The 26996-nt window shown below is 47.1% G+C and overlaps 1 protein-coding gene across 2 annotated transcripts; it reads right to left on the bottom strand.

The window, feature by feature from the left end:
* On the bottom strand, positions 1-26996 carry Ctnnb1 (catenin beta 1). Of its 2 annotated transcripts, XM_063260962.1 has the most exons (16): positions 26839-26996; positions 9825-9885; positions 9183-9410; positions 8797-9050; positions 8464-8702; positions 8175-8376; positions 7355-7499; positions 5305-5408; positions 4891-5229; positions 4570-4728; positions 3174-3293; positions 2760-2910; positions 2546-2667; positions 1907-1967; positions 1059-1278; positions 1-610 (listed from the first exon to the last, which is right to left on the bottom strand). In XM_063260962.1, the coding sequence occupies exons 2-15, from the start codon at positions 9835-9837 to the stop codon at positions 1070-1072; spliced, it is 2346 nt and encodes a 781-aa protein (XP_063117032.1). In that variant the 5' UTR covers positions 9838-9885; positions 26839-26996; the 3' UTR covers positions 1-610; positions 1059-1069. The 2 variants fall into 2 exon arrangements, with proteins under 2 accessions (XP_063117032.1, XP_063117031.1); XM_063260961.1 differs by having other exon boundaries at positions 1-1278.

Raw genomic sequence — 26996 nt, 5'->3', positions numbered from 1 at the left:
AATGAATTAAAAGTTTAATTCTGAACCATTTTTATAACCGTAGTTTATCGTAAGCATCGTATCACAGCAGGTTACAACAACTTTGGGATAAAAGGCAACTGGTAAACTGTCCAAAACAAGGTTCCAAATAACACCTCTTACCGATTTACCCTATCATACATATCCCAGATAAAGTTTTTGATCAAAAACTTGAAATAGATCCACCTGCTTATTTTAAGCATATTAAAAAGGAAACTAATTGGACCATTTCTATTTGTCTATTTTATACAAAAAGGCTACACAATGTTACACTTCCTTCAGATTACAATTAGAGTGATTATGAATTAGTGTTCTACACCGTTACTCAATTCTTAAAAATTAGAAATTGCTGCAGCAGTATCCACTATAACGTAACACTACAAGACTTAAAAAACTAACAGTTACTGCAAAAAACAAAACAAAAAAGGGAAATTAAAGAGCTATTTCAAAGCAAGCAAAGTCAGTACCATTACAGATGTTTTAAAAAACCTTTGAACAAGCAAGGCTAGGGTCTGATAAATTCCATCTTGTGATCCATCCTTGGCACTCTCCGCTTCTCCAGTCACTCCCCAAATCCACTGTATTCTTACTCCTCGACCGAAAAGGACCAGAACAAAAAGTTTACTTCAAGTGTTCCCATAGGAAACTCCGAGTGGTTAGTGTCAGGCACTTTCTGAGATACCAGCCCACCCTCGCGCCCTCCGCAACACTACAGGCCAATCACAACCAAGTCAGACAACACAGCTGCACAGAGAGAGGCTGCTATTAACATTAAACAGCACACGGTACTCAGTGGAGTATAAGTTGCAAAAGCTGTGGCATAAAAACATTAAAGTTAATAACTTCCAAACACATGATCACAGAACAACCAGAAATCCAAGAACATTCAAATGTCCCAAGACATCTTCTTTCAAAGAATAGATCTGTTTTGTAGCAGATTTACAGATAAGCCCAAGCCATTCCCACCCTACAACCAAGACACGCTCAAGTTCTGTAGGCAGAGGAAAAGTTTTACCCAACTGGCTTTTTAAACTTCTTACCTAAAGGAGGGTTACAGGTCAGTATCAAACCAGGCCAGTTGATTGCTGTCACCCGGAGGCAGCCCATCCATGAGGTCCTGGGCATGCCCCAAGTCTGGCAGCCCGTCTACCGGGTAGTCTGCACCAGGGTGGTGGCCGCCCATCTCATGCTCCATCATGGGGTCCATGCCCAAGGTATCCTGGCCGTAACCACCGGAGTGGAAAGAACGGTAGCTGGGGTCTGGGAAGGGAGAAGGGAGAAGAGGCCGACATGGGAAGGAGAGAGAGCGAGAACAGAGACACACAAGTCACCATGGAGGCTGGGGCACCCAAAGGCAGGTAGTTCTGCCTGGCACCTTCCACTTGCAGCCTGCCTCTGCCAAGCAGTGGAGTTCTGGGCCCTGCCAGTTGTCTGCCCTCACACACTGGGCACAGGTGCAGCAGTGCACTGAGACTGACCACAGGCTCTGGAAGTGAGGCCAGCCTCTCCAGACTCTCACGTACGCTCTCAGGTGCACACTGCTGTCACACAGGAGGCCAGGAGGCCTCAGCAGCCAGCCCCTCCCCTTTGCGGCCCAGAACTAGCTCTGCTTTTCAGAAAACCTGATACTATAGCCAGGTGAGGCCAGCCTGCACTGAGCTCAGAGCCAGGCGGTTCCCATGCTGGCCCTGCAGCAGAGTACAGACAGATGCCACGGGTCCTCCGCCCTGAGGGAGAGCAGGGTGCTAGGATCCCCGCATCAGGGATGCTGCTGCTGACTCCGGAGTCTCAGAACGGCCTTTCCTGAGCTACACCTACTTCCCTGCCAACACCACTTTCCCAGGTAAGCAACTGCCCCAAGTTAGAGCCAGGAGATGGGAGAACGTACCATCCTGGCGATATCCAAGGGGTTCTCCCTGGGCCCCAATATCAAGTCCAAGGTCAGCAGTCTGCAGAGAGGGATGCAGGGCAGGAAGAACAAGTGAAGCAAAGTACAAAAGGGCTGAACATTCAACGTTAGAGAAACACATACCAAAGACAAGCCCTTCCAATGTCACCCGCTGAACAGTACTAGAAAGTTACTACGTCTCCCTCCACGGGACAGGCTGAGACACAATGTGTGCACTGTGTGCTGGAGGCATCTGCAGCCTGGGCCTCTGGTGGGGATGGCAGTGCACACTGGCGTGGGAGGTACAGCCCCACATGAGGCACCTGAATCCAGCCAATTTGTCCAACCCCCCTGCAGGGCGACAGCTCCTGCCCACCCCTCAGGTAAAGGAACTTGGAGGTGCTTTTCCTTCCGGTTACTCGAAACAAGGCTTCAGCCAAAACCTGTCCCCACCCTGAGGATAGGTCCCAAAACAATCACAACAGAAAGTCATGCAGCGCGGTGTGAGGGACAAGATGATGTGTCCTCACAGTAAAGCAGCCCCTCACTGCTTAGCACACTGCCTTGCCCAGCTCCCGCCAACCCTGACGGGCTCCCAAGGCTCGGGGTTCAGCCCCTGGCCCAGGCCAGGCCACCTACCTCGTTCCACGCCATAGGCTCAGTCCGAAAGAGGGAGCTTGTCAACTCAACAGAGAGCCGCTTCTTGTAGTCCTGCGGCTTGTCCTCAGACATCCGGAAGAGCACAGCCGCTGCGTATGTGGCTACGCAGAGAGGGGGACAGTGAGCAGCAGGGTGGGGGTGGACCACACACCCCACTGACCTCCCCCCCGCACCCCGGCTGCACCCCACTCACCCACACCCTCGTTCCGTGAGTGCAGCAGCTCCGTCAGGGGCGCTGTGGCCCCTTCCGCCTCGATGGCCTCTGCAGCCTCCTTGTCCTGTGCCAGCTCGCAGAGGACCCCCGCAGCCACTCGCTGGATGTTCTCAATGGGAGAATAGAGCAGCTGGGGAGAAACCACACAAGCCAGCCTCAGCAGGTGTGGCCAGCAGCCTGGAGCCCTCCTTCAGAGGTCCAGGTTTTAATCAAAGATTCAGAAAGGCAAGAGCTGGCTCAGGGCCTGTGCTGCCCCTGTTCTTCTTGAGGCTCTAGTTCCAGTGATACTCCTGACCAAGAGAAACAGGGACACTGCCACGAAACTAAGTGTGACTGCCTCCTTTTTGGCTGTAATGTGTAAACCCTAGAGGACCCCACTCGAATCCAACATACCTGCACAAACAGTGGAATGGTATTGAGTCCCCGAATGACGATGCGGTTGTGAACATCCCGAGCGAGGATGTGCAGGGCTCCAGTACAACCTTCCACTATCTCCTCCATGCGGACTCCCTCCTACACAAGAAAAGGGGTGAGTAGGGTGTGTCACTGGTGCCTGCTTTGGGAACTCTGGTGGCACCCAGCAAGGTCAGACACCCAGCGAGGACAGAGCACATGCACCTTCTCCCTGTCACTGCTCACTCGGAGATGGCTAGCCTATGGGAGACACCGGGCCACTTATCTGCAGCTTTGGAGTCGGGGGAGAGGTCTCTTGGAACCAGCCACATAGACCCCAGGAACAGTGTTTGGCTTCCACATACCTCGGCTCCCCAAGATAGGGTGAATTAAGACAGGGGCCAAGCCACTGGCTAAGAGGCATGTAAGGGGAAGGAGAAGCTGCAGATGGCCGCCCCGGGCGGGACCAAGTCAGTTATTCCTCATTTGTGGCCAAGTCCCTCTGTCTCAGCACACCTAGTGTCCCCGCTAAGGCTCTGCTTCACTTTATCACATGCGGCTCAAGTTCCGCTCCTCCCAACAGCTGAGACTACACTGCTGCGTGCCTGGAGAGGGTGCAGAACAGGAAGTACAATTCTTTCACAGAACAGGAAGTACAATTTGTTTTCTGTTTTAGGACTTGTGTTTAAGAAGTTATAATTCTGCTGCTTTTAATGGCTTTTATAAAGAGGTTTTTTTTTTTAAGAGAATATGAACCTCCTTCTCCTTAGAAGAGGTCTAGGTGTGACTGAGCCACACTCCCTAGGTGGGCCGGGAACTGAGCACGGAAAAGGGAGGGAGCAAGGTCCAGCCAGCACAGGCTGTCTGGCCACATGGATCCCCAGTCTGTTCTGGGAGAGGTTTGTCTCATCTCTAAAGCAGCCTCATTAAATAAAACTTTCTGAATCTCCTAATGACGACATTTTTAAGTAAAAACTTGACATCAAACTTTAAGCCAAAAATTATATAGCTGAAGAGTCCAGAAATGCTAGCGCTGCTCAGCTACTCAGTCTGACTTTTGTTAGTACTGGATTCTTAGACCTTGAAATTGTTCCGGGAGGAGTTAAAAGGCAACATTTTTACAGGCAGTACTCCTCCTACAGCACCATAAGCAGCTCTGAAGCCAGACAGACACGGATTCAAATCTTGGCGCCACCTGAGGCTGAAGGGCAGGTGCCTCGTCCTACAGTGACTCATGTCCCCTGGGATCGAACTGCACCAGAAGGAGCCCACAGGGACAGCACAGGCCACAGGCTTCCCCAGCTTCTCTCCAGCTGCAGGCAAGCTCTGCAAGACCTGGTGCCTGCAGGACCCATACCTTCCTCCAAGATCCCAGTGTTGCCCCAGGTCCACCTACCACAAACTGCTGCTGCGTCCCACCCATGGACGTGCGGCGCTGGGTGTCCTGATGAGCACGCACAAGCAGCTGCACCAGTCGTGGAATTGCACCCTGCTCTCGCAAAGGCGCGTGATTTGCTGGACAGAGGGCAAGATTTCGAATCAATCCCACAGTCGCCTGAAGAGGGGAGAAGTGGCACACAATTCAGCACGATGGTTTCCTCAAGCCCCCAAATCCCCATTGCACGCACTGGCATTACAGTGGTAATGACCACATGATTTTGGGACCCCACCCCTCAGTGTGCTGGGAAGCAATCCTTCCTCAGTCCCCACAGCTCACCTTTATCAGTGGCCAATGGGACGGGGGGTGCAGGAGTTTCACCACCACTGGGAGTCCGTAGTGAAGGCGAACGGCATTCTGGGCCATCTCCGCTTCCTGGTGCCGACTGGTCAGATGGCGCAGAGCGCAGATGGCTGGCTCAGTGATGTCTTCCCGGTCTCCAGCACGCAGGACAGTGCGCACCAGAGCCTCTATCCCGCCCACCTGGCACACCATCATCTTGTTCTTGTAGTTATTGCAAGTGAGGTTAGAGAGGATCCCAGCGGCACAGGTGACCACATTGATGTCATCAGAGCCCAGCAGCTGGACAAGAGTCCCCAGAAGACCTTCCATTCCTTCCTGTGGGAGAGGGATAGGAGCTAGGCCAAGCTCCTCCGGACCTGGTGTCCCTGGCCCCACCTTGCCCTACTCTACCTGTTTGGTCGCAGCATCTGAGAGGTTCCGCAGTGTCCAAAGACAGTTCTGGACGAGACGCTGGCTTGGGTCCGTCAGGTGGAGTCCTAGTGCCTGCATCCCACCTGTGCCACAGAGGGGTCAATGAGGCCGAGGCCAAGGCCGAGGCTGCGGGTGGGCCGAGCTCCTCCTGTGCAGCAGGAGCCAGCTCTTCACTCCAGGGCCGCTGCCTGCCACTTTGGATCCTTCCCTCCTGCTGCTCCCTACTGCCGTGCTGAGCTTCATTCCAGGTCACCTCACAGGAGACAGCCTGACAGCTCCTGCCCACTCTCCTATAGGGAGAAGTCTTCCTTACCATCCCCACCCCACCCCGCCCCCGCCGCCCTGCCTGTCACAGCTCCCAGTACAGAGCTCCTCTATCCAGGTATTAATTCAGGACCTGGCCTCACTCGAGCTGCAGGCGCACTAGGATGTTAGAAGAGCCCAAGCTGCACCCCACCACACCAGGTGCCGGCCTGTCCTAAGGTGCACCTTGGCCTCTACAGACCCGCACTTGCTGCTCAGTCAGGAGTGCCCAGCGACTGCTTCTCCCTGGCTCCCTTCCACCCCCTTTCTCTAAGACAGGGATGGTGACTTGGTACTCTTCAATGTATTCTTTTTTTTTTTTAAATCAGTACCAGGGATTGAACTCATGACTGCGTGCTTGCGAGGCAGGCGCTTATGCTGCTGAGCTAAATCCCCAGACCCCTGACTTGGTACTCTTCCAAAGGGCCATAGTAACTGTACTCACAGTGCCACACCTGCACACCCCTCACTGTACTTCTAGGGGGATCCTGCACATTCTGTCCCTGGCCCCCTGCACTGGGCCACTGTCCCTGCAGTCTCCTGCGTCTTTTAATCACTCCACCAGCGCGTGCACATGCATGGGCTTGGCACCAGCCCGCTGCCCACCACACGCCGTTTCTGGCTACTTGTGCCCCTGTGTCACTGGGTCCCTGAGACCCTCTCTCAGAAGCTTCCCACATTTGTCATGTGCAATGCATTCCTAAAACCCAGCTTTTACTGCTCCAGCTGCAGCACCCCAGAGGGCTAGTCCTTCAGACCACTGCTCCCCTGGGCAGCCAGCAAGCTGCCCACCGAACTCCCTGGTATAGCTGTGAGGAGCCTACTTTTCCTATACCGCTCTGGTCCCAAAACTGGAAAAAAGCGTAGCATTTTCAGAATATACAAACCAAAATCAAAATAACCTGTGGACATCTCATGACCAAATCCCTAGACTTCCAATCTCATACACTTTCAGCTACCTACAGACCTAAAATAGTTAATCTTCACAAAAAAACCACACTCTCAAGATTGTTATACAGGAACTAGAGATATTTCTGGAATAGTTGCCTAAACTGACATCTGCTCGTTCTGTAGAAACCCAGCCATACTAGACTACCCCAAACTGATGCCCCACTGTCAGTGGCTGAGTCGGGAGACCCATTTCCTCCCTCCCTAAGTTCTCAAATGAAACGCCTGACAGATGGAGGAGAGGTGCATCACCAGCTCTACCCCAGCACAGCCCCTCTTCGGCTGTGCTCTCGGGTTTGGCTTCAGTCAGAGCAGACGCTGCCAGGCGGGTTACCAAAAGAACAATGGACACTGGGTGGCAGGAAGCCCTGGTGTCAACACATACACAACATCAACGACCATGCCCAAGCTGCCTCATTAAAATTATGGGGACAAAATAATTCAGAGGAAACAGAAAAAATTGTTTTCCACATTCAACCTTCTACTCACAGAAAATCCAAACACCCAGACAGTCCTCACGAGTGTCTCACAAATGAGAAAAACATTTTATCATACAACCTGTACTTGATTAAAATCTGTCACAATCAGATTTTAATAAAGTACAGGTTGTATGATTAACCTTAGTGCTGCCTCTGATGCACAAAGACTGCCTAGACGACCCTTTGGCAGCACCATCCTTGGGGTCACACTGAGCCCTTGGTAGTGCTCTGGCTGAGAACTGGACAGGTCCAGTGAAACATTGCCTCCTGGGTGTGGCTGTGCCCCGCCGCAAACTCACCAGCTTCCACGATGGCCGGCTTGTTACTGGAGCAGACAGACAGCACCTTCAGCACCCTGCTCGTGGTCCACAGTAGTTTCTCGTAAGTGTAGGTCCTCATTATGTTCACTAAAGCCTGGGGTCCGCCACTGGCCAGAATGATCAGCTAGGGAGAGGCGCATGCAGAGTTAGCCACAGATCTGGTGCCAGTGCCTGAGAAGAAGCCCCCGTGCTACTGCTTCTATTACACAAGCGCCTCGGCCAGCTAATCACGGACTGCAGTGTGCCTGGACCCTCGCAACATGACAGCGATGCCAGCCCCTCCCCTTCCCACAGCCGGGAGAAAACTCTGCACAACCTACGCCATAGGGATTTTAACCCCCGACTCCGCCTTTCCACATCAGAACTACTGCAAAGATGCAGCGCAGCCCTTCCTCGTGTCCTCTCCTTCCCTCCACTTCCTCGTCCTTCAGCACACTCTCTCATGCTATGCCCCTGCCAGAGCCAGTCCTGCAAAGGCGTGCGGCCTGCTCTGCCCCTTGGAGCCTCACCAGTGTGTGTTCTCTGTATGTTTTCAATTCCAGAAGCTTCCCACACGCTCCTCCTCTCCCTTGGGCCTTTCAAAGAGGCGCCGTCTCCACCTAACCACTGCTTAGCATCTCTGGTGCTAAGCCTTGCACACGTGCTTGACCTCACACACCACACGCTTTACTCTTCGGGGCCACATCAAGGCAGAGGCACCCTGAATTCGCAAGAATCCAGGTTACGACAGGACATGGTGGGGGGGGGGGGACTCCAGTGTGTATGCCATGAAAAACCACATACAAAACAATTTTCTTACCTTACTTTCCTGATTGCCATAAGCTAAAATCTGAAGGCAGTCTGTTGTAATAGCCAAGAATTTAACATTTGTTTTGTTGAGCAATGCAACCATTTTCTGTAGGCCACCAGCTAAGCGAACTGCCATTTTGGCTCCTTCTTGATGTAATAAAAGGTTGTGAAGAGTTGTAATGGCGTAAAACAACACAGAATCCACTGGCGAACTGAGGAGGAGAAAAAAAAACCTCGTAAGAATGTGTGACTGTCTCTACTTCCAAGCTGCAAAGCCCTCTGGTGACGTGTTCGCTTACCCCAGCATCTTCACCAGTGCAGGAATGCCGCCGGACTTAAAGATGGCCAGCAAGCCTTCGCGATGGTGGGAAAGGTTGTGCAAAGTCCCGGCAGTGCAGCGTGCGGTCTCCACGTCATTTGTGTTCTGCATCGTGCGCACGATAGCAGAGACCATTTGAGGAGAGCGCATGATGGCGTGTCTGGAGGCCTCTTTCTTAGAAAGCTGGTGGACCATCACTGCAGCCTTATTAACTACCACCTGTGACACAGCAATTAGAGAATCAGCAGCTTCTCACGTAGTCTCTTCAGACTGCCTCAGTACGGACCAAAAAGCCAGCTGGGCCATTGCTCACCTGGTCCTCATCATTGAGCAGCTTTGTGAGTTCAGGGATGGCGCGCGTGGCGAGCTCTGCGTCATCTTGGTAGTTGATCAGGTTCACAACGGCATGCTTCAGCATCTGGGATGGCTCGGCCAAGCGCTGGACATTGGTGGGGTGCGCGGCATCGAACTGCGTGGATGGGATCTGCATACCCTCGTCCAGTGTCTCAGGGAACATGGCGGCCCGCACCCGCTGCGCACGTGTCATTGCGTACTGCCCGTCGATGTCTGGAGGCCGAGTCAGTGCTTAGTGCCCGCCGTCAGCTCGGCCTCAACGACTGCCACCCCAACAACGCGGACCTGCGATCAACCCTTCCTCCCACACCCTCGTCACCGACGCCACTAAGTAGGCTGGTTTACCGGCTACTTGCTCCTGGGTGAAGGACTGTGAGAATCCCTGCTCCCACTCGTACAGGACCTGGGAGGTGTCCACGTCTTCCTCCTCAGGGTTGCCTTTGCCGCTCAGAGACGGCGCTGTGGTGGTGGCCCCAGAGTGGATTCCAGAATCCAGGTACGACTGCTGCTGCCAGTGACTGACAGCTGCCTTCCTGTCTGGCTCCATGGCCATGTCCAGCTCCATCAAGTCAGCTGCAGAGCAAAACCGTGTTCCTGTCAGGACACTGAAAGTCCTAGCTTAATTAAAAAAGGAAAGCTAGTGGTCTGACCCGATGAGCATTTTTAGAAAGAAAGTCAAATCCAGAAGGCAGCCAGGGAAGCAGAGTGACAGGAGGCCGCTGAGCGGTGGCTCGAGCCCCAGGCTCCTAGCATTACTCACTCAGCAGTGGAGGGGGCACGCGGCCGGTCCAGGCCAGGCATCCACACTAGACTCCTGACGGTGGCCTGTTTGCTATTTCACCAAGCCATGAGGAGAAGTGAGCAGAAAATGGAGCAAAGGACAGCCTGACAAGTAAGCAGGGAGAGAGGAGAGCGGGGGTCTGAGCCAGCCAGGGTAAAGGCAGCGAAGCAGAGCCCCATCAGGAACTGCCGCCGGAGGGCACAAACCTTGAGTGGCCATTGTCCTCGCCGGCCTCGCCAAGCGGCTGTGTGCCTCCCTGCAGAGACCCTGGAAGGATCAATTGAGAGTCATTAGGGTTTAAACAGCATCAGCCTGCGATTTCTAGGTCACCACAGTACCTGCTGAATGCCATGGACTGCACCCACAAAGCACCCATTTTTTACCATATGACACAGCCAGAGAGGCCTCAAAACTGTGTCTCCAGACACCCTGACATCAGTTTCAACACTGCTGTGCTTCTGGGGGTTCTTCCTTAGTAGGTACCGCTTCTCAGTCACAAGCGATGAACTACAGATCCTTATAACACTATGACAAAGCATGAAAGCTTGATAATGAAAGCCAGGGAGGGGAAATTATTCAAAACCAACTGCTCTGTGAATTTTAAAATCTCTCCTTTTCGTATTTCTTTCTGAAAAATTCATAAATTCCTTTGGACAGTAGGAAGTCCTGTGAGATTTTAAAACCACATTTTCATTAAGCCAGCCAATTGTTTTCTTATGCAGTGCCATCCAAAATACTTTGATAATACACAGTCGGTGATTGAATTTGAACAGTGATTTTTTTAAAGTTTTTACACTGAGACCTAAAATTACTTTTCAAATAAAAAAAATTTCTAATGCAAATCAAGGCAAATTAGTAAAATTTTTCTAAGTTTATGTCTATAGCAAAATAGAAAATATGTAAGCATCACCAACTGAGAAGATATTATCAACTATAAAAACAAACTGTTTCATATATAAATTTTAGCATGCAAATTATGTCTATTGTCTTGGTTTCATTATACAATGTTCATGAAACAGTGAATCATAGTGGAACGATCTGCAAAGAACAGCTTAAAGGACCTGGCCTCCAAATACTTCACTGTAAGGTGTGTCACCACACAAGCTCATCTTGCGCTACAAAAATTAATGTTTTAGGGGTGTGAAAACATGGAATACAGTTAAGTTGCAAGCTGAGTTTTCCATTAATGCACAAAGGACTTAAATGTTTAATGAAGATGGAAACTACATACTAATATCCTATTTCTCTATGTCAAGGAAACACACTAAAACTGCTCTTCTAATACTGGTTTTCAGTGAAAGATCAGATACTTAAAAGCCGACTGAGCTGAGGATCAATTCCAAGAGTCACAGGGTAAACAACGGACAGCTGATGTGTAAGGCAGAATATGGGACAGGAAACTATAGCAGCCGTGATTCCTGCCATTAGGAACTTTCACATGGAAGATAATTTCTAAGCAGGATGATGTGTGTGCCACGCTCTCCCTCAGCAGGGCCTGCATGGGAACAGGAACTCTCACGCTCTGGGAATACCCTTGGGTGTGCAGTCTCTCTCCACACCACTCTTGGAAGTGCCTACTGCACAGCACCACGTCCAGGCAGATGCTGCTCTCGGCCACTGACCTCCCCAAGGCCAGGGTCGGGCTGTCTAATCACTGCTCGTGGGTGACAGTGGGTAACTGTCTAATCACTGCCCGTGGGTAATAATGGCTGTTACCCACTGCCAAGTGGGCTCACCCCAGTGTGTTCTGGGGAAAGGAGACTAAAGTGTGTTCTACACTGAGCTCCTCCTCTGGGCAATGCCATAGGCAAAGACATCAACAAGCAGCCACATCTACAGCCCTTGTGTCTGGCTTCAAGGAAAAAGCACAGTACCATGCCCTTGGTGATGCAAAGCTGAAATATTTTAGCCATGCTGCTGGGTAAAAGCTGAGGGATGAGCTAGTAACCTGAATGTATTTTATATTGATTTTACAGATAAACAGTTCATACTATTTTAAATTTACAATATCCATCTGTACGCTGAGGACTTCATGACACTTAAAATTTGTCTTTCAAGGCTGGGAATTTAGCTCAATGGCATAGTGCCTGGTTGGGAGTTTGATCCTCGGTATGGCGAGGTGGGGGCGGGCAGGTTTGTCCTTGCAACCCTGAGGCTGATCAGTGGTAATAGTAAAAAGCAAACTCACTCCTGCACTATTCTGCAGATAGATCTAAATGTATGTAAAGTCTGAACGGTATTTGCCCAAGACACTGAAGATACTGTCCAGAGAGAAGTAGGCAGGCTGATACCCTGAAGGACACAGTTCCTCATCTCTTTTCACCCAAAGCTTCCAACACACCCTGCCAGTCACTGACCAACAGTGGCAGGTCTCACAGTCCTCATCAGGAAAACCTTCCACACAGAAGGAAAATGCTCAAGAAATGCCAAAGGAAAAACTGACTCCATGGAAACAGACGAATGTTAAAAATAGGATAGATGGGGAAAGAAAGATTTTAAATTAATATTGCCATAAAGAGAGAATAAAAATTTCAATAGAAATCAAGTTAAGTCCCTCAGAATGCAAAAGGGAAAGACAAAGACACACTTTCTGGGCAATCTGAATGCTTACAAGTTTTATTCTTTTGGGTGCACACAGCTGGCTAGCTTGAGAGATTTTTGATGCAGGCTTTATGGTTTTATGGTGTACATGTACACACTGCATTAAGAAGCACACTGGATACCTTACGATACTCACTTACTACTGAACTGCAATAGTGTCTTTGCGTTTATTAATTTAGTGTTAGTCTTGTCAGTGGTAACTTGACAATCCTTGGCAATAACACAACCCTAAAAGAGTACCAGTCTTTCTGGGTTAAACAATCTGTCACTCCAGCCCCATTATCACAGAAAGCAGCCATTCTCCAGCATGCCCTCCCATAGCTGTTGTTAGTACAGGCATCAAAGGACTCGATGCTCAGCAACGACACAGCCCAAAGCATGTGCTGAACATGGACAGGCTTCACCTGCACAGACACAGCTCTGCAATTACCAAAGTTCACATGAAGTAAAAACACACTTCTGTTGGTTTATGCAGAAACCACGTGGCCAGCAGCCCAGCGCGGCAGCCCGACAGCCAGGGAAGGGTGACAAGCATGACTCCAGCTCTTCAGAAGTGTGGTTTGTTTCTTTTAAAAACAAAAATAATAAACAAATACAACAAAACTGTCTTAACTGCAAAATGTTAAACTGGGTGAGGAGTACAGTTTTTGTTGTTGTTACTGTTTTAAAATTATACTATTCTCTGTATTTAAACAAAAATAACAATGAAAATAAGAAAATAATTATCACTATTTCAGATAATGTCCAAACAAGATTTTAAGATAAAAACCTCTATATTTTCAATCTTTTAAAACAAAATGGCACTATCAAGAAGAAGCAATAATACTCTACATATGGTTTTGCAAATCAGCTGAACTTACAGCTGTGGGCTGAAGGGTGAAGACCATAGCTGCACATAAAAGCTGTTTCTCTGTTACAGCTGGGACCTGAAAATTCTAGGTCTCAAGTTCACAAAAGGGTTTTAAACTTTGGCACACCAGTCAATATTCTGGAGACAATTTCACATCTATTTTAAGTGAGTTCTACCGTCTAATAAAATATAAGGCTGACTAGGAAAAAACTCACAGTTTACATTTTTAGTGAAAGTAGCCCCTGCAATTGTGTATAAAAACTACTTGTCTACACACAAATAGAACAGTTAGAAAAATATAATCACAGAAAGATTATACTTACAAAGCAAGACATAAGCAGGAAGAAATGGAGAGTCTGGTTTCTGACTAGAAATACTATGTACTGAATAGAGATGTCATTTTTCTCTAACAGTTTTATAAATCTAGTATACTGCCAAACAAAACCCTAGTCACACTTCTTGAAATATTCTCAAGTTCATCTGGAGGAGAAGGGTGAGAGCAGTAAATATATTAAAAATTCTGAAGTGTCTGAGAAAGGATCACACTACCTGATACTAAGTAACTAACTGCACAGCTAGGAAAGTACTACATTTCTAGCAGAGGAACAGATAAAACTGCATAGTAACCAAAAGATACAGGTCAATACCTCACACAAAGATGGGGCAAATACATTTACAAACTGTACTGCAGAGAAAGGTCAAGAAACAGCATTTCAAACAAAAAACAAAGCAAGCAGTAATACATACAAAAGATATTCAAACCGATTTATTTTTCGCTTGTGAGATGGGCAATGAGTGAAAACTGGTAATACCTACAGCTAAGTAGGATGTTATTAAACTGGCAGAAACTTTCTGGAGGGCAAGCAGGCACTACTGACTACACCACCTTGCAAGGTTAACGAGTCCTCTACAATAGAAATGTATTCCACAGAGTATTTAAACTTACACTATAAGGTCAAGGTCTTTACAGTGAGATTTTTATAGAGGAAAAAGTACACTTTACCCAAATGCCCATCAACAGAGGACTGAATAAATCACTCAATAGACTATGTCCCACCCACTGAACAAAATAAAGTTTCGTTAGTGGCTTTGCAATAACACAGGGTTAAGAGTCAGTCATATATCCAGTAAGGCTTTCATTCTGTTGGGGAATTAAAAGCAGTGAACACAAGACAACTTAAGACACTGAGAATCTCTCTAAGGAGAACATGGGGCAGAAGCGTGAGCAAGGCGTAGGCTTAGCACAGGCCACAAGTGTAACTAGAGATCAGGGAACCATGAACAAAGAGAGGCTGGGACCAGATCTCTAATGATATACAGTAAAATCAAAAGGTCCTGGGAAGCCCCTGAAGCAACAGGACCTGCAGGACAACGGAGGGCCACTGCACTAGAGTAGGCTATAACTCAGTGACGCTGTGTGTGCTGCACAGGACTGAGGCCCTAGGTCCCACCTTTACCCCACAGTGTTCACTTTAGAGCTCAGGGGGAGGGGATGTCAAGCAACTCAGGGACACCAGTTAGGCCACTGCAGCTGTTCAGCAGAGGGATGGCAGGCCATCAAAAGCATGAAAAGGAGCTACCTACGCGAGAAAATTGTTCAACACATACCAAGCATGCAAACACATAAGCAGATACTACTGAGAATACTAGAACCAAGAAGATAACTGGTAGCATTTAGTCCTGTTACATACTAACCAAATACTGAAATACAGCATTAAGGAAAGACTTTCTACCCATAAAAGCTAAGTAGCCTATAAAACAAACAGGCTTTGGGCAAAGACACAGAAACTACTTAGCCAATCACCTTCCCGCAAAGGTAAAAACAAATCACTAAATAAAATTTAAAGAGATTCTTTGGAACAGTGTTTGTTTCTAGAACAAAGGAAAAGCTGCAAATTCTTTATATTTTGGCAAATGTCATTATATTTACTTATTCATTCCAAGCTCTTGTCTGTTGAAGAGGCAGTATTTTAACAATCAAATACATCTGTACAAGAGTACTGTCAGATTTCTCACTGGTGCACTTACAGTGTCTTACAATCTTTTACACTGTAATTTTAGGGTACTGACTCATGAGGTTAGCAAAACACCTAATTTTGCCCTGGATGCACTAACAAGGTAGCTCAATTAAATTCCCAGCAACTTCAGCTCTAAGTCTAAAGTGTTTATCTCACTGCACCTCCCAATCTCATGATGCAGGCATCTCTCCCCACTATCAATACTTAAGAATACTGCTGAGAAGTACAATTAATAAACTCCTCAGTTAAAATTCAAATCTGGAGCCGGGCATGGTGGCTCACGCCTGTAATCCCAGCACTCGGGAGGCTGAGGCAGGAGGATCGTTGCAAGTTCGAGACCAGCCTGGGCTACAAAGTGAGCTAAAGGCCAGCTTGAACAGCATAGAGAGATCCTGTCACAAAAAGACCAAAAAAAAAAAAAAAAAAATTCAAATCTGGGGCTGGGAATTTAGTTCACTGCCATAAGCGCCTGCCTCACAAGTACAAGATCATGAGTTTGATGCCTGGTACCAAAAAGAAAAATCTGGTGTCATTTGTAGCTTTGTCATGTGTCATCCCAATCTAGTCATGTTTCCTACCCTACTTTAAAGAAAACTAAGTCAATGCTACAGATAAATGTGAGGATTAACAATTTCACATAAAGGGATCACATCTAATACAAACTTACATACTTTCAATAGTGACCATGCCAAAAAAAAAAAAAAAAAAAAAAAAAAATCCCACAAAAGACAAACTAGTACTTTTAAGATTATAATCACTGCTCTAGCCCATTGCACCGATCTGTGTAACAGCAGAGATGCCAAAGAAATGGGTAATTCTATTTCCTGAATGCTTCCAGATTATCACTCTACATTCAGACTACAGAGAATGAGTGGAAGAACTCCTAGTGGCCTTCAGTGATTAGCGTGCTGGCCGTACCCTAACGACAGGCTCCCTCTTCACTCTTCATGAGTTTCTCTTCCCTATGAAACCAGAACATGGAAAGTTTAAAAAAAACCTAATGAATCAACTGTGTGGCTAAGAGTTTTATCATTAGTTCTGTTTCCACATTAGTTGTTTCCAAAGTACTTGGTATATATTGAGCTCTTAAAATATTTGATTGACTGAATGTGCCAATAAAAAAATGCTGAGAAAGTAGACAGCATAAATGAATCATGTAGAGACTTAAGACAGCCAACAGTAATCATATATAAGCCAAGAAATTTCTTACGTCTCAGACCTATAAAGGATTCATTCATGAAGTGTGTAGTGTGAATGGTTAAACTTTAAAAATGTCCTACACAGCACACTACCATGAGCACTCTCAGCCCGCTGTGGGAGCAGCTCTGCAGTCCTCTTTCCTGTCTTTTCAAGATGGTGACTGCTGATGCCGTAAGACACCTATATACAGAACACCGTGTCCTCACCCATTTTATTCACCAGATCTGGGTCTTTCCTGTGAAAAGTAAATGCTTTGAATCGGGTCAGGTATCAAGGCAGCCATGACAGTGCAACTGAAGACCCGCACAGAGTCCTCCAGAGCTGCTTCAGAGAAGCAACTGTCTGCAAGGGGGTGTGTGCAGTGCAAGGGGCATGATCTTAGAGTGCCTAAGGACAATGTGTCCTTCACCGTGGCTTTCAAAACTCGAATATTCACTGTACTTTTCAATCATACTTCATGTTATTATCTAGACCAGGAGTCAGCACATTTTTTCTGTAAAGTTCCGGACAGTAAATATGTTAGGCTCTGCAGACAATAAGCTTTCTGTTACAACTGCAGAACTTAGCCACTCTGAATGCAGACACAGCTATCACAGTACCAGGGTATATTCCAAGAGAACTTTGCTCAGAGAAACACTAAATTTCATCTCCCTGTTACGTGTCACAAAGTATCTGTGTTCAGCCATTTAAAAGCACAAAGACCAACTGCTCACAGGTCATACAAAAACAGGACTCAGGCAGCAGCCTGCCATCTCTCATTTTATTATGCACACACCCTGAGAACAAAGACTCTTTCATTTAGACTTTAATCAAGCCCATGACCTCTAAAGATGAAACCCTGGGCAGAAGAATTGTAAGCAGGTTAAGAGACTAAGAGGTCACAAAGTTCTCTGTAAGTATCTTCAAAAACAGGCTATATGAAACACATGAAACTGAACAAATGATGTATGCACACTGTCAAGACAACTGATTTGAGCTGTAATGTCCAGGACCTAGCTCCCACATATGCATGACTTTTTACCAGGAAGCCATATAAGCTTGCTCAAAGACCCCTTTAAAACCACCATCCTCCCACAGATGGTAGACTACTTTAGAATAGGTTATACATCAGTGGGCTATTCTCTACCATGGCACCTACGTGGGGTCTTAATACAGGATTTTTTTTTTTTTTTGTCTTTTTCTTTTTATCGGTACCAGGGATCGAACTCACGACTGCCTGCTTGCAATGCAGGCGCTTATGCCGCTGAGTTAAATCTCCAGCCCCTATACAGGATTTTTTAAGTGACACAGGTTGCTAATTCTGTCACCTTCACCTAAAGGCTACAGCATCAGAGAAATTGTCCTAAGGTCTGCACTCTGTGACAAATATGAAAAGGTAATCCAAGGTTAAAACCCCTACACCTGGGGTGGTGGTGCTCACCAATAACCGCAACACTTTGGGAATGCGCAACAGAAGGATCGCAGCATTTTCCAGGTCAGCCTGTGTTATGTCGTGGGATCAAGGCCAGCCTGAACTACACAGCGAGACCCTGTCTCACAACACATAGCCAAATCCTGAAAGCCTGACCTGGAAGTAAAACCCTGGCATCAGCTCTTTTTTTAATCATCTGCTTATTAAGACAACAGATTCTTCCTTCATCTTGAGCAAACTTCTGTTTCCTACTATGCACGAAACTTTATTCTCTTAGACATGACTGCCTTTGTTATGTCTTATAATTAATGTTCTCTAAAATTTAGGAAGAAAAGATTATAAACAAGTGCAGTAAACTAGGTAGTTTTCATGTTCAAACTATAACTGCTTTTTCGTTAAAGAATTTCAAGAAATAACCCCTAATCTTTGTCCCACTCTGAATCCCGAAATACTTGAGTCCTAACCTGAAGCTACACATAAGTGTCCCATTTGGTGTACCTTTCCCCCCTTATTTGCCAAAGTGTGATGTTAAACAACAGGGATTCTTTGGTTATTGTTCCAAAGAAGCTTCCTGTGACTACGTTATTTTACTCATAGTTTCAGAATACAGCATTACTAACAGCATAAATGCTATGTACAGGTTACATTCATTCTCTCAACATATATTTCATATCAGATACAATAATTAAACAGGTACAGTTATGGTCATCAAATTCCTGAGAGAGACAGCAAGTGAATAAACAGTTACAAAGCCTAACAAGCATCTAACAAGTCACAGGTGTGATCAGGGGTTGGGACGATTCAACGCCAAGGGGGAGCCCCATGCACAACTGGCCAGAGGCTTCCAGGGGAGGCCTGAGAAAGGCTGCAAAGAGCCAGCACAGAGGAGCGCAGCAGGAACAGTCCAGAGATGGGAAGGCCATGTGCAAAAGCCTGGACTGACAAAGAACCTGCCGCATCCTTTAGGAAGGTGTGGCCCAATTACACAGGAAGAGAGGTAAATGCCATGAGATGAGGCTGAAAATAGCCAGGACTCTCCAGCCTTTGGTGAGGAGTGGTTATCTATTCTAGGTGTCAATGGAAGTTATGACAAGATCTCTGAAAGCTCCTAGTTTTAACTCAAAGATGGAAGGAGAAGTAAGATGGGACACAATAAAGCAACCATCCAAGTGACAGATGGCAGTGGCGTAGGCTAGGGCCTAGGCTACGGACCCAAGTAATAGACTGGAGCAACACTTCACAGGTAGAAACCACTGGCTCTGTTGATAAACTGGACAGCAGATGAGAAATGTACACGGAATTAAAGATGACTGACTGTGGGTGCCTAGCTTGGGCAATTAGGTCGAGTGTTATTGTGTCTGAAACTTCACAGCCTGCTACAACTGCCACTAGTCACATGTGGCTATCTACAATGAAATGCAGCACCAAACTAAGTCTTTCAGTCACACATCACACTTCAGGTGCTCAGGGGACCCCTTGCAGTAGAGGCCGCCTTACTGCAGAGCAGACCCGACAGACATCATGCTAGTCTAGAAGGAAGTACAATGAGCTAGGCCTGATTTCCTCTGGCACCACCGGCTGACTCAGCAAAACCAACCCTAGAAAGCACCAACTCGATGTTCAGTGTGGGTTCAGCACCTTCACCGGACTAACGTAGACAGAAACACAGCTGGACTGAGATCCAAAGGACATCGTGGACTTAAGGTATTGTATGAAAGGGTGGAAAGCAGAGAGGCTGGGTGATCCTGGGATATTCATTCACCCAATCTTTTCTGAGTACCTGTACATTCCAGACACTGCAGTGAGCACCAAGGATACACGTGCAGAAGAATGACCACAGCGTGATGAGCTGGCCCACACCAAGTGAATAGGAACATGTGGTACAGTCAAACTGGTGAGCCGGGTGGAGCTCCACATCAGCCCACAGGTGCCTGAGCCATCTTTATGAAGGAGAGAGAAATGGGAAGTGCTACATGCAGTCTGACCACAGGATCTGTGCTCTCCCAGAATGAGTGTGAGCCTCCAGGTCTGTCAAAGAAAAAGAGAAGTTACTATGCGACCTGCAACTTTCCAGAGCATTACTCCAACTACACTGAAACGGCACATAGCAGCATGCAGGGGGGAACCAGTGAGAGCCCTCTGCAGTACTCCATGCAGACTAACCTGGAGGATGCAGCCGAGCGTGTAACTGCAGTGAACTGGCCGGCCTATCCTGCAACCAACACTGCAACTCATCCACGGTAAGCGGAGAGTGAGGCCACACACACCTTCCTGCAGGACTTCTCTAGGTAATTAGTGTTCTCAGTGCAAAGGAGAGCAAAGGCAATGGGTCAGAGTAAAGAGGGGTGAAGAAGAGCAGAGTGAACTAACAGACCAGGGCTCCAGCACAAGGCCAAAGGGATGGTGAGACTGCAGCTAGGTACAAGTTAGAGTGAGGGACAAGAGCCTGGACTACCCACAGGGCCTGAAAGGCTGACGGAGCACAGTGTTTCCTGAATGAGTATGCAAGGGAGGTGCCTGAACTGAGATGAGGAGAGAACCAAGGTACTGTAACAGTACTTTAGGATACAAGAGTGGGAACGTACAGATGAATTAAGAGTGGAAAACAAGACCACTTGAGGAGAAGAAATAAGGACAGGAAACTGGGAGCATCTTCTACATCAAGACTACTCAAAGTGTCAGAACATGACACCCTAAGGAGCGGAAACCAAAAAGTAAATTGAAATAGTTATTTCCTAAGTCTTGTTAGGGGGAAGGGGGCGCTGATCTGAACAGTGAACTCAGTGACACAGCTAAAGCACCTTCTGACATAAACTTAGTAAGCGTACACTGGGACAGTTCACAGACCAGTCCAATTTTGAGTTAGTGCTACTCCACATAGCTACTGAGATCACCAAAAATAAGGACAGAAATACGGGAGGGAGTGAGAAGCAGAAGCTAAAAAAGTGTTCCAGGAAGGAGAGAAGACCCAGGAAGCTGCTGGAACCTCGGGCAGCAGTGGGCAGTGTGACTAGATGACATCCAATGCAAAGCTGCGGTTTTGGAAAAGAATGAAGATGTGACAATGGGAAACACAGATGGCACAAAGTCTACCTCTGTTTGCTCCTGAATGCCATGCAAGATGGAAAAACAGGGGCCCTGAGAGCTTGGGGGAGCAGCAGTATTAAGACCGGGGCACGGTCACAGTTGAAAGTGAGACAGAAGGGGGATCTATGACACATTCCTGTGAGAACCAAGGACTGATGACATCGCAGTGAAGGGGTTTCCAGAGTGACAGAAAGGGAGTGATGAAAACCCCCAAACAAAACAAAACAGACAACAGGATTAGAGTCTTGGGAGAAAAGAATGAAAAGGAAGATATAACCAAAAAACAGAAAAGTCCCGGCAAAGGCTCAGACCAGGCCTGGACAAAACCTCAGTGAATATTAATTTTAAGCACAATGCCAAGAAACTCACCTATGAAGCTTATGAATTTAATGAAAGCTACACCAAGATGTTTCTTAAGTAACATTTAGTTCCTACTTTTTGTATCTAAACAAACTGTAAACAATATACCTTACTAGACACTGCCAGGTGAGTGGTTGGAAGGAATCCAAGTGCATTCCTATGCAGGGGCTTGAACCTCTACCTGGATGCCTCGAGGGTGGACTGAAAAGCACTCCCATGAATCCCTGTTCCTCCTCTACAAGTGCAGCACTCATCTACTTTAGAACAGTATACTCAAAACCACTTCTATTAAATTGCACTCCCAAGAAATGTTTCAGTAAACTTTTTACTTTTTTGACACTGGGGTTTCATTGAGCCACCCCCGCAGTCCTTTGTTTTTGAGATAAGGTCTCGCTAAACTGCTCAAACAAGCAGCCCTCCTGTTTCATCCTCCTACAGTGCTGGGATTACAGGTGTGCACACCACACCCAACTGACTTTTTCACATTTTTGTATGAGTAACATGGTGCAAAATGTGTGACCTGTGTGTCATCAGTTTCAGCTACCATAAAACCCTGTTAGTTAACAAAAGCTTACTGAAACTACCCTAATTCTCCAGCTTTTGTACATCTTTTACTTCCAACTCAAATCAACTACCAGCATTTTAGATAAAATGTATTAATCGTGGGTAAAAAAAGTTTATATGACAACTGCTGAACTTGAAAGAACCTAAAAGTAAGTTAACATGTTTTTATATTTGCTTTTTTTTTTTTTTTTTTTTTGTCTTTTTCGTTTTTTTATCGGTACCAGGGATCGAACTCACGACCGCCTGCTTACAAGGCAGGTGCTTATGCCACTGAGCTAAATCCCCAGCCCCAACATGTTTTTATATTATTTAACATATTTGTCACAAGTCATTTATAAAAATAATGCAGCAACATGTATATTATATCACAAGCAGGCATGGGGACATTAGCAAAACAGTTTTAACATGGAAATAAATAGAAGAGCCAGAAGGCAGCTTCATCCCAACCATCCTCCTGCTGCTCAAACCCCTCAAACTGTCATGATTAATTTTAATTAACAAAAGGTAAACTTTCAAAGTCTTTCTGGGAATTCAGAGCAGAAGTTTGAAGTCGGAGGGGGATCAGTGGCGGGGAGACAGGATCTGCGGGCAGTGGGACAGGCTGGGTGGGAAGGCATCTCTGGCTCCTATTTCAGGAAGGCAGTGGCGGTCAGCTTGCATTTCACACCACAGGGCAAAGCAAGTGCGGCCTGCAGCACTATTTTCAGATGATGCTTTCAGAAACCACTGTTGGCTGAGCGCTTAAATTTTCAGTCCACACAGTGTACCATTTAAACAAGGAGTCTGAAGATAAGACACCAAGCTTTTCAAACTATGAAAATAAAAATCCCTGCTGGTAGTAAAAGATTCACCCAAACTGTATTACCTGTACAATACTTACAATGACCAAAAGCAATAAGCTATTAATTTAAATAAAACGTATTCATGTTTCATCAAACTTCATTTTAAAGTTTTGGATCTAGTCCAATACTAACAACTCAGAAACTAAGACTACTGCTGAAAACTAGGGCATAATTTAAAGACAACTGTAAAATTTGAGGTCAACATAAATTGTGTACCCAAGGTACACAATTTTTCCCAGCGTTTTAAGTGCCTTAAATGATTTGTTTTATACAACCTTTTTAAAAAAAAACTGTACTAAAGAGTCACGAGAACCAAATGAGCAAGTTATTTATTTTTCCTTTTCCTTGAACCAAACCAATTTAATTTCTGAATTTAAATGTGTGAGCTGACATGCTGGCACACACCTATAATCCTTGCACTCAAGAAGCTGGGGCAGGAGGACTGCTTGAGTTCAAGGCCAGCTTGAATTACACAGCAAGACCCTGTCTCAAAAAACAAACAAAAGTGTATGCTTCCCAGACCTCACAAACAAGATGACTGCGGAATTTACAAACTGGCATATTTTGCCAGTGTCTACACTAATCTGTGCTGGATGGAGTATGTGTCAAAATACCAACGTCCTACCTCTCCAGTAGAGAGCCAGGTGATCTGGGGACCCCAAGAGTTTGCTCCATTCAATGGTCAGAGACAGCATGCTCTCCAACCCGGGGTCACCCACATGATCCCAGTTACCTCTTCTCTCTCCTGACCCAGGGGCCAGGAGTTCATTCACACTACAATCCCACATGGCTTGTGAAACTTATTTCAGCCATGCATCTTGAACACAAAATCGTTTATGTACTTCATTAATGAAGGCAGGTAATCAATTCAAAAGTTACTAGCAGAAATTTCTTAGTGAAGTTTCACTTACTTAATTTTAAAAAGAACTTTCGATAAGTGCTGCAAACATTAAGCACTAACGTGGACATCACTAGTCCCAAGTATGATCCATTATGGAGGAACACATCATGCAATAACCATTTACATCAAGGACTAAAGACATGCCTGCCTTTAGGAGCACAACTATGACAACAGTATGTTTCTTGGTCAGAAATCTTACCAGTGTTTCTTCAAAATAATTTCAAGGGCAGAGTAAGACAACCACTGGCACCGTAGTTTTCCCTCTTAACATTGTAACTGCAACCACATATTCTAGTAAACAAAATACTTTTAAAAATTCTACATAAATTTAGTATTATTTGACTTCCGTAGGCTAATTTAGAGTAGGCACTCCTGCTGCTAATCAGACTGATCTGGAACAAGCATTTCAGAAAATAATGATACTACTAGGAATGTTTAGATTTTAACCTAGAAGCTTAAGAAATTGCTCCATTGAGCATTTATGCTACTCATGTTTTACAACTGATGTGACAAATAATTTACATCTTCGTTAACTTTTTCTGCAAACTTTATTTTGCCTCCTAAAGTTAGTAACTTAAGTTTCTGCTTTTACCATTACATCTTAACTAGATGTGTCTTTTTAAGAGACCTAAATAAAGTTCCCTAATTTAATAGACTTCTTGCAAATACTGGGAGAAATGACATTTCCTCATGTTAAACTTTTAATCAGCAATACTGACACTAATAAATTAAATGATGCTCACTCCCCAAAACTATTTATAAATTCCACACAAACTTGCTGGGATCTAAAATGCACAACCAGGCATCATATTCTATCCACTGGAGGGCACTCGATGCGCCCACAGCAAGTCATGTGAACACGCCCCACCACCACTATTGCACTGCTGCGGGTTTGGGGGAGACTGCAGGGGTAAGTGTGTCTTAATCCACAATTCCATCCTAAAGTTGTGACTTTCTCTTTTAAACATTTCCCTGGAAAAGAAAGCCCATTACATGACTACTTCTAGGACAGTGGAGTTAAGGCCTCAACAGACAAATCTAGGTTTCAAACCACATCAAGTTCAGTCTTGCAAGAAACACAGACAGCTTTCTTAAGTTAAGAAGAAATAAAGAACTTTCTCCTGAGTTTAAGGGATGAATGCAGTACTTCTAACTCATTTTCAATGAAAACAAAGCACATACTTTGCTTTTGTGAAAATGGAGGGTTTTTAACCTATGAACTCAGGATAGGGTATCTATGCCACAGTTGAAACTTACCACATAGTCTGTTAAACGAGAGTATCACAAATCAGCATCTCCTCAATGAGCACACAGGAGACAATAACATGCTCAATAACATGAGAAGCACTTCCCAGGTCTCTGTTTTCTGTTTACTACTTTTATGGTACTAAGACATTTGCAAAAAACTGTAATACACAGCATAGTCTATACAAAAGAAACCAACAGAAAACTAGTATTAGTAATGTTTTGGGGAAGTAATTATGAACTAACATAAAGCTATAGGAGAGCTGCCAGAACCGTTTATTAGAAGCATGGCCAGTTCCAAAGGTTCTGCCCTCGGCTGGGATTCCAGTGTGCTCTGACCAAGCTGGAGGTACTCTTCATCCACAATTACTGAGCATTAGCCCTGATCAGGAGACAGAAAAACATTTCACACACTAGCATGTGTACTGTCTCCTTCTAACACCACTAAGGCTTCACTTCACTGTGTGCCCAGGGGCTGTGACCTCTCTGAATTCCCCGCATCCCTTTCAACACCATTTATCTGCTCCACACCCTGTAACAAAACAGGACCCCAGCAGGCCATCTGAGCACCACAGCCCAGGTACCCCTGCACAAGCTCACACCGCCTCCTTCCTCTCCCCTTGGTTTACAGCGGTTCTCTACTATTCATCATCAGGAAGCTCAACTAAGCTGGATACCTTTAACACTGAAATGTATTTTTTTTCCTACAAACACCCTCAGTCTGGGTAAAGGAAGTGCTCACCGGACAATTAGCAAAGGAAAAATGCTCTTCCATATTTCCTGACACTGTTACATGTTTTGTTTTCTACTGGCCACGTTATTTGTGGTTTTTCCTACATCTGTTTCAGATGGTGGTTCTGGTCTCTGGGTGAGTCTCAGGCCTAGGACTCCACAGGCTTCCGAATTAAGCCGTGCTGTAACTTCCTATCTCCTCCTCTAGCACTCCAGACTTGAACAGTCACGGCATTCCTTTAATCCCACAGAACAGACTTCTGCAAGTTTTTCAAGTTACTGCTGCAATCGCTTCAGGGCCTTGTCCTTGTACAAAGCCTTCCGAACAAAGATTGGGTCAAAGTAATGAATATCAGGTTCAAATTATTCAAATTGCCTACTACAAAATGACATCCTCAAATAAACCTTAGGGTACTTTTGACTTCAACGAATTTTAAAAGTTTAAATGTAAACGTAAAATAAATGTAGAGTAGTCTTAATTCAAACAAGAATCGACCGCCAGCGCGCAAAAAGCCTGCCAAGTAGTTTACACCACGAATTTGCCCCACAGCAGCAAAACGCAATCCCGCTTCGAGCCGTACTTGTGTCCTCAGGACGGAGAAGTTAACACGGGAACACCCGCAGGTAGCTCCTGCGGGTCACCCAGCGACAAGGAGCAATGGTCCCGCGTCCCAGACAGGGCACGCCGCGACCTCTCGACCCGAGGGCATCAGCCTGGGCCGCATCCAAGGGGCACCGAGCTCCGGGGCTGCGTCCCAGGCCGTGGCCGGCACAAAGCCGGCCGGGCAGCCCCGGGTCCTTGCATTCCAGGGCCGCGTCCCCGGGTGGGGGAAGCCGGGGCGGGGGACAGAAGGCGACGGACTGGGAAAGCGTTAAGACGGGGGACAGAGGGCGACAACGGGGGTCAGTGGGGACGGGCGGGGACACCGAGGCAAGGTGGGACGGGTCGGAGAAGGGGATGGTGGGGGATACAGGGGACGCACCGAGACACAGCAGGGAAAGCTGCGCCGGCCGGGCTCCCACGGCGCCCCAAAACTACCCAGAGAGCGGGTCCCGGGGCGAGGCTTTGGCCAAGCCCGCGTCCTGCGGCCTCCGGGAGCCCGGGCCCTGCGGGTCTCCACGCGCCAACCACGACCCCGACACCTGCGACGACGCCCCAGCCGGGCCCGGCGTAAAGTTGCTTTAGCCCAACTCACATACCCGGCCCCTCACGGGCCGCGCCCCGCCCCACCGCGCCGGGCCGGTCCTCAGGAGAGCGCCGGAGCCCCCCGCACCCGCCCGCCAGGAGGAGCCCGCCGCCGCCCCTCCCCCTCCAGCCCGCCGTCGGGGCCGCCGCCGCCGCGAAGTTTGGCTCAGAGAGGGGCCGCGGGACCAGGGCCGAGGCCAGGGCCGAGATCAGGGCCGCGCACCTCGAGGACGGGCGCCTCGCCGCAGGCGGGCGAACAGGTCGGGCAGCTGTGGGTGGGCGGACGGGCGGACGGGCGGCGCTGCTCCCGGACCTGCCTCGCGTGGCGCCCGCGGACCGGCGAGCACAGCGGCCACAAACCGAGAGGCTCAAGATGGCGCC

This window comes from Cavia porcellus, unplaced genomic scaffold, assembly GCF_034190915.1.
Source record: "Cavia porcellus strain 051 isolate PalLab524CR breed Dunkin Hartley unplaced genomic scaffold, mCavPor4.1 scaffold_14, whole genome shotgun sequence".
In the NCBI taxonomy this organism is placed as follows: domain Eukaryota; kingdom Metazoa; phylum Chordata; class Mammalia; order Rodentia; family Caviidae; genus Cavia; species Cavia porcellus.
Note: the sequence above shows the minus strand (reverse complement) of the source record. Positions and strands in the feature narration are given on the sequence as shown.

Excerpts from the sequence above, each read along its gene's own strand:
- Ctnnb1 (XM_063260961.1), bottom strand. Across the intron at positions 8,703-8,796 it reads TGCTCAATGATGAGGACCAG|GTGGTAGTTAATAAGGCTGC; the intron begins GTGAGCAATGGC and ends GCTGTGTCACAG. Across the intron at positions 3,294-4,569 it reads GGACGCAGCAGCAGTTTGTG|GAGGGAGTCCGCATGGAGGA; the intron begins GTAGGTGGACCT and ends TTTCTTGTGTAG.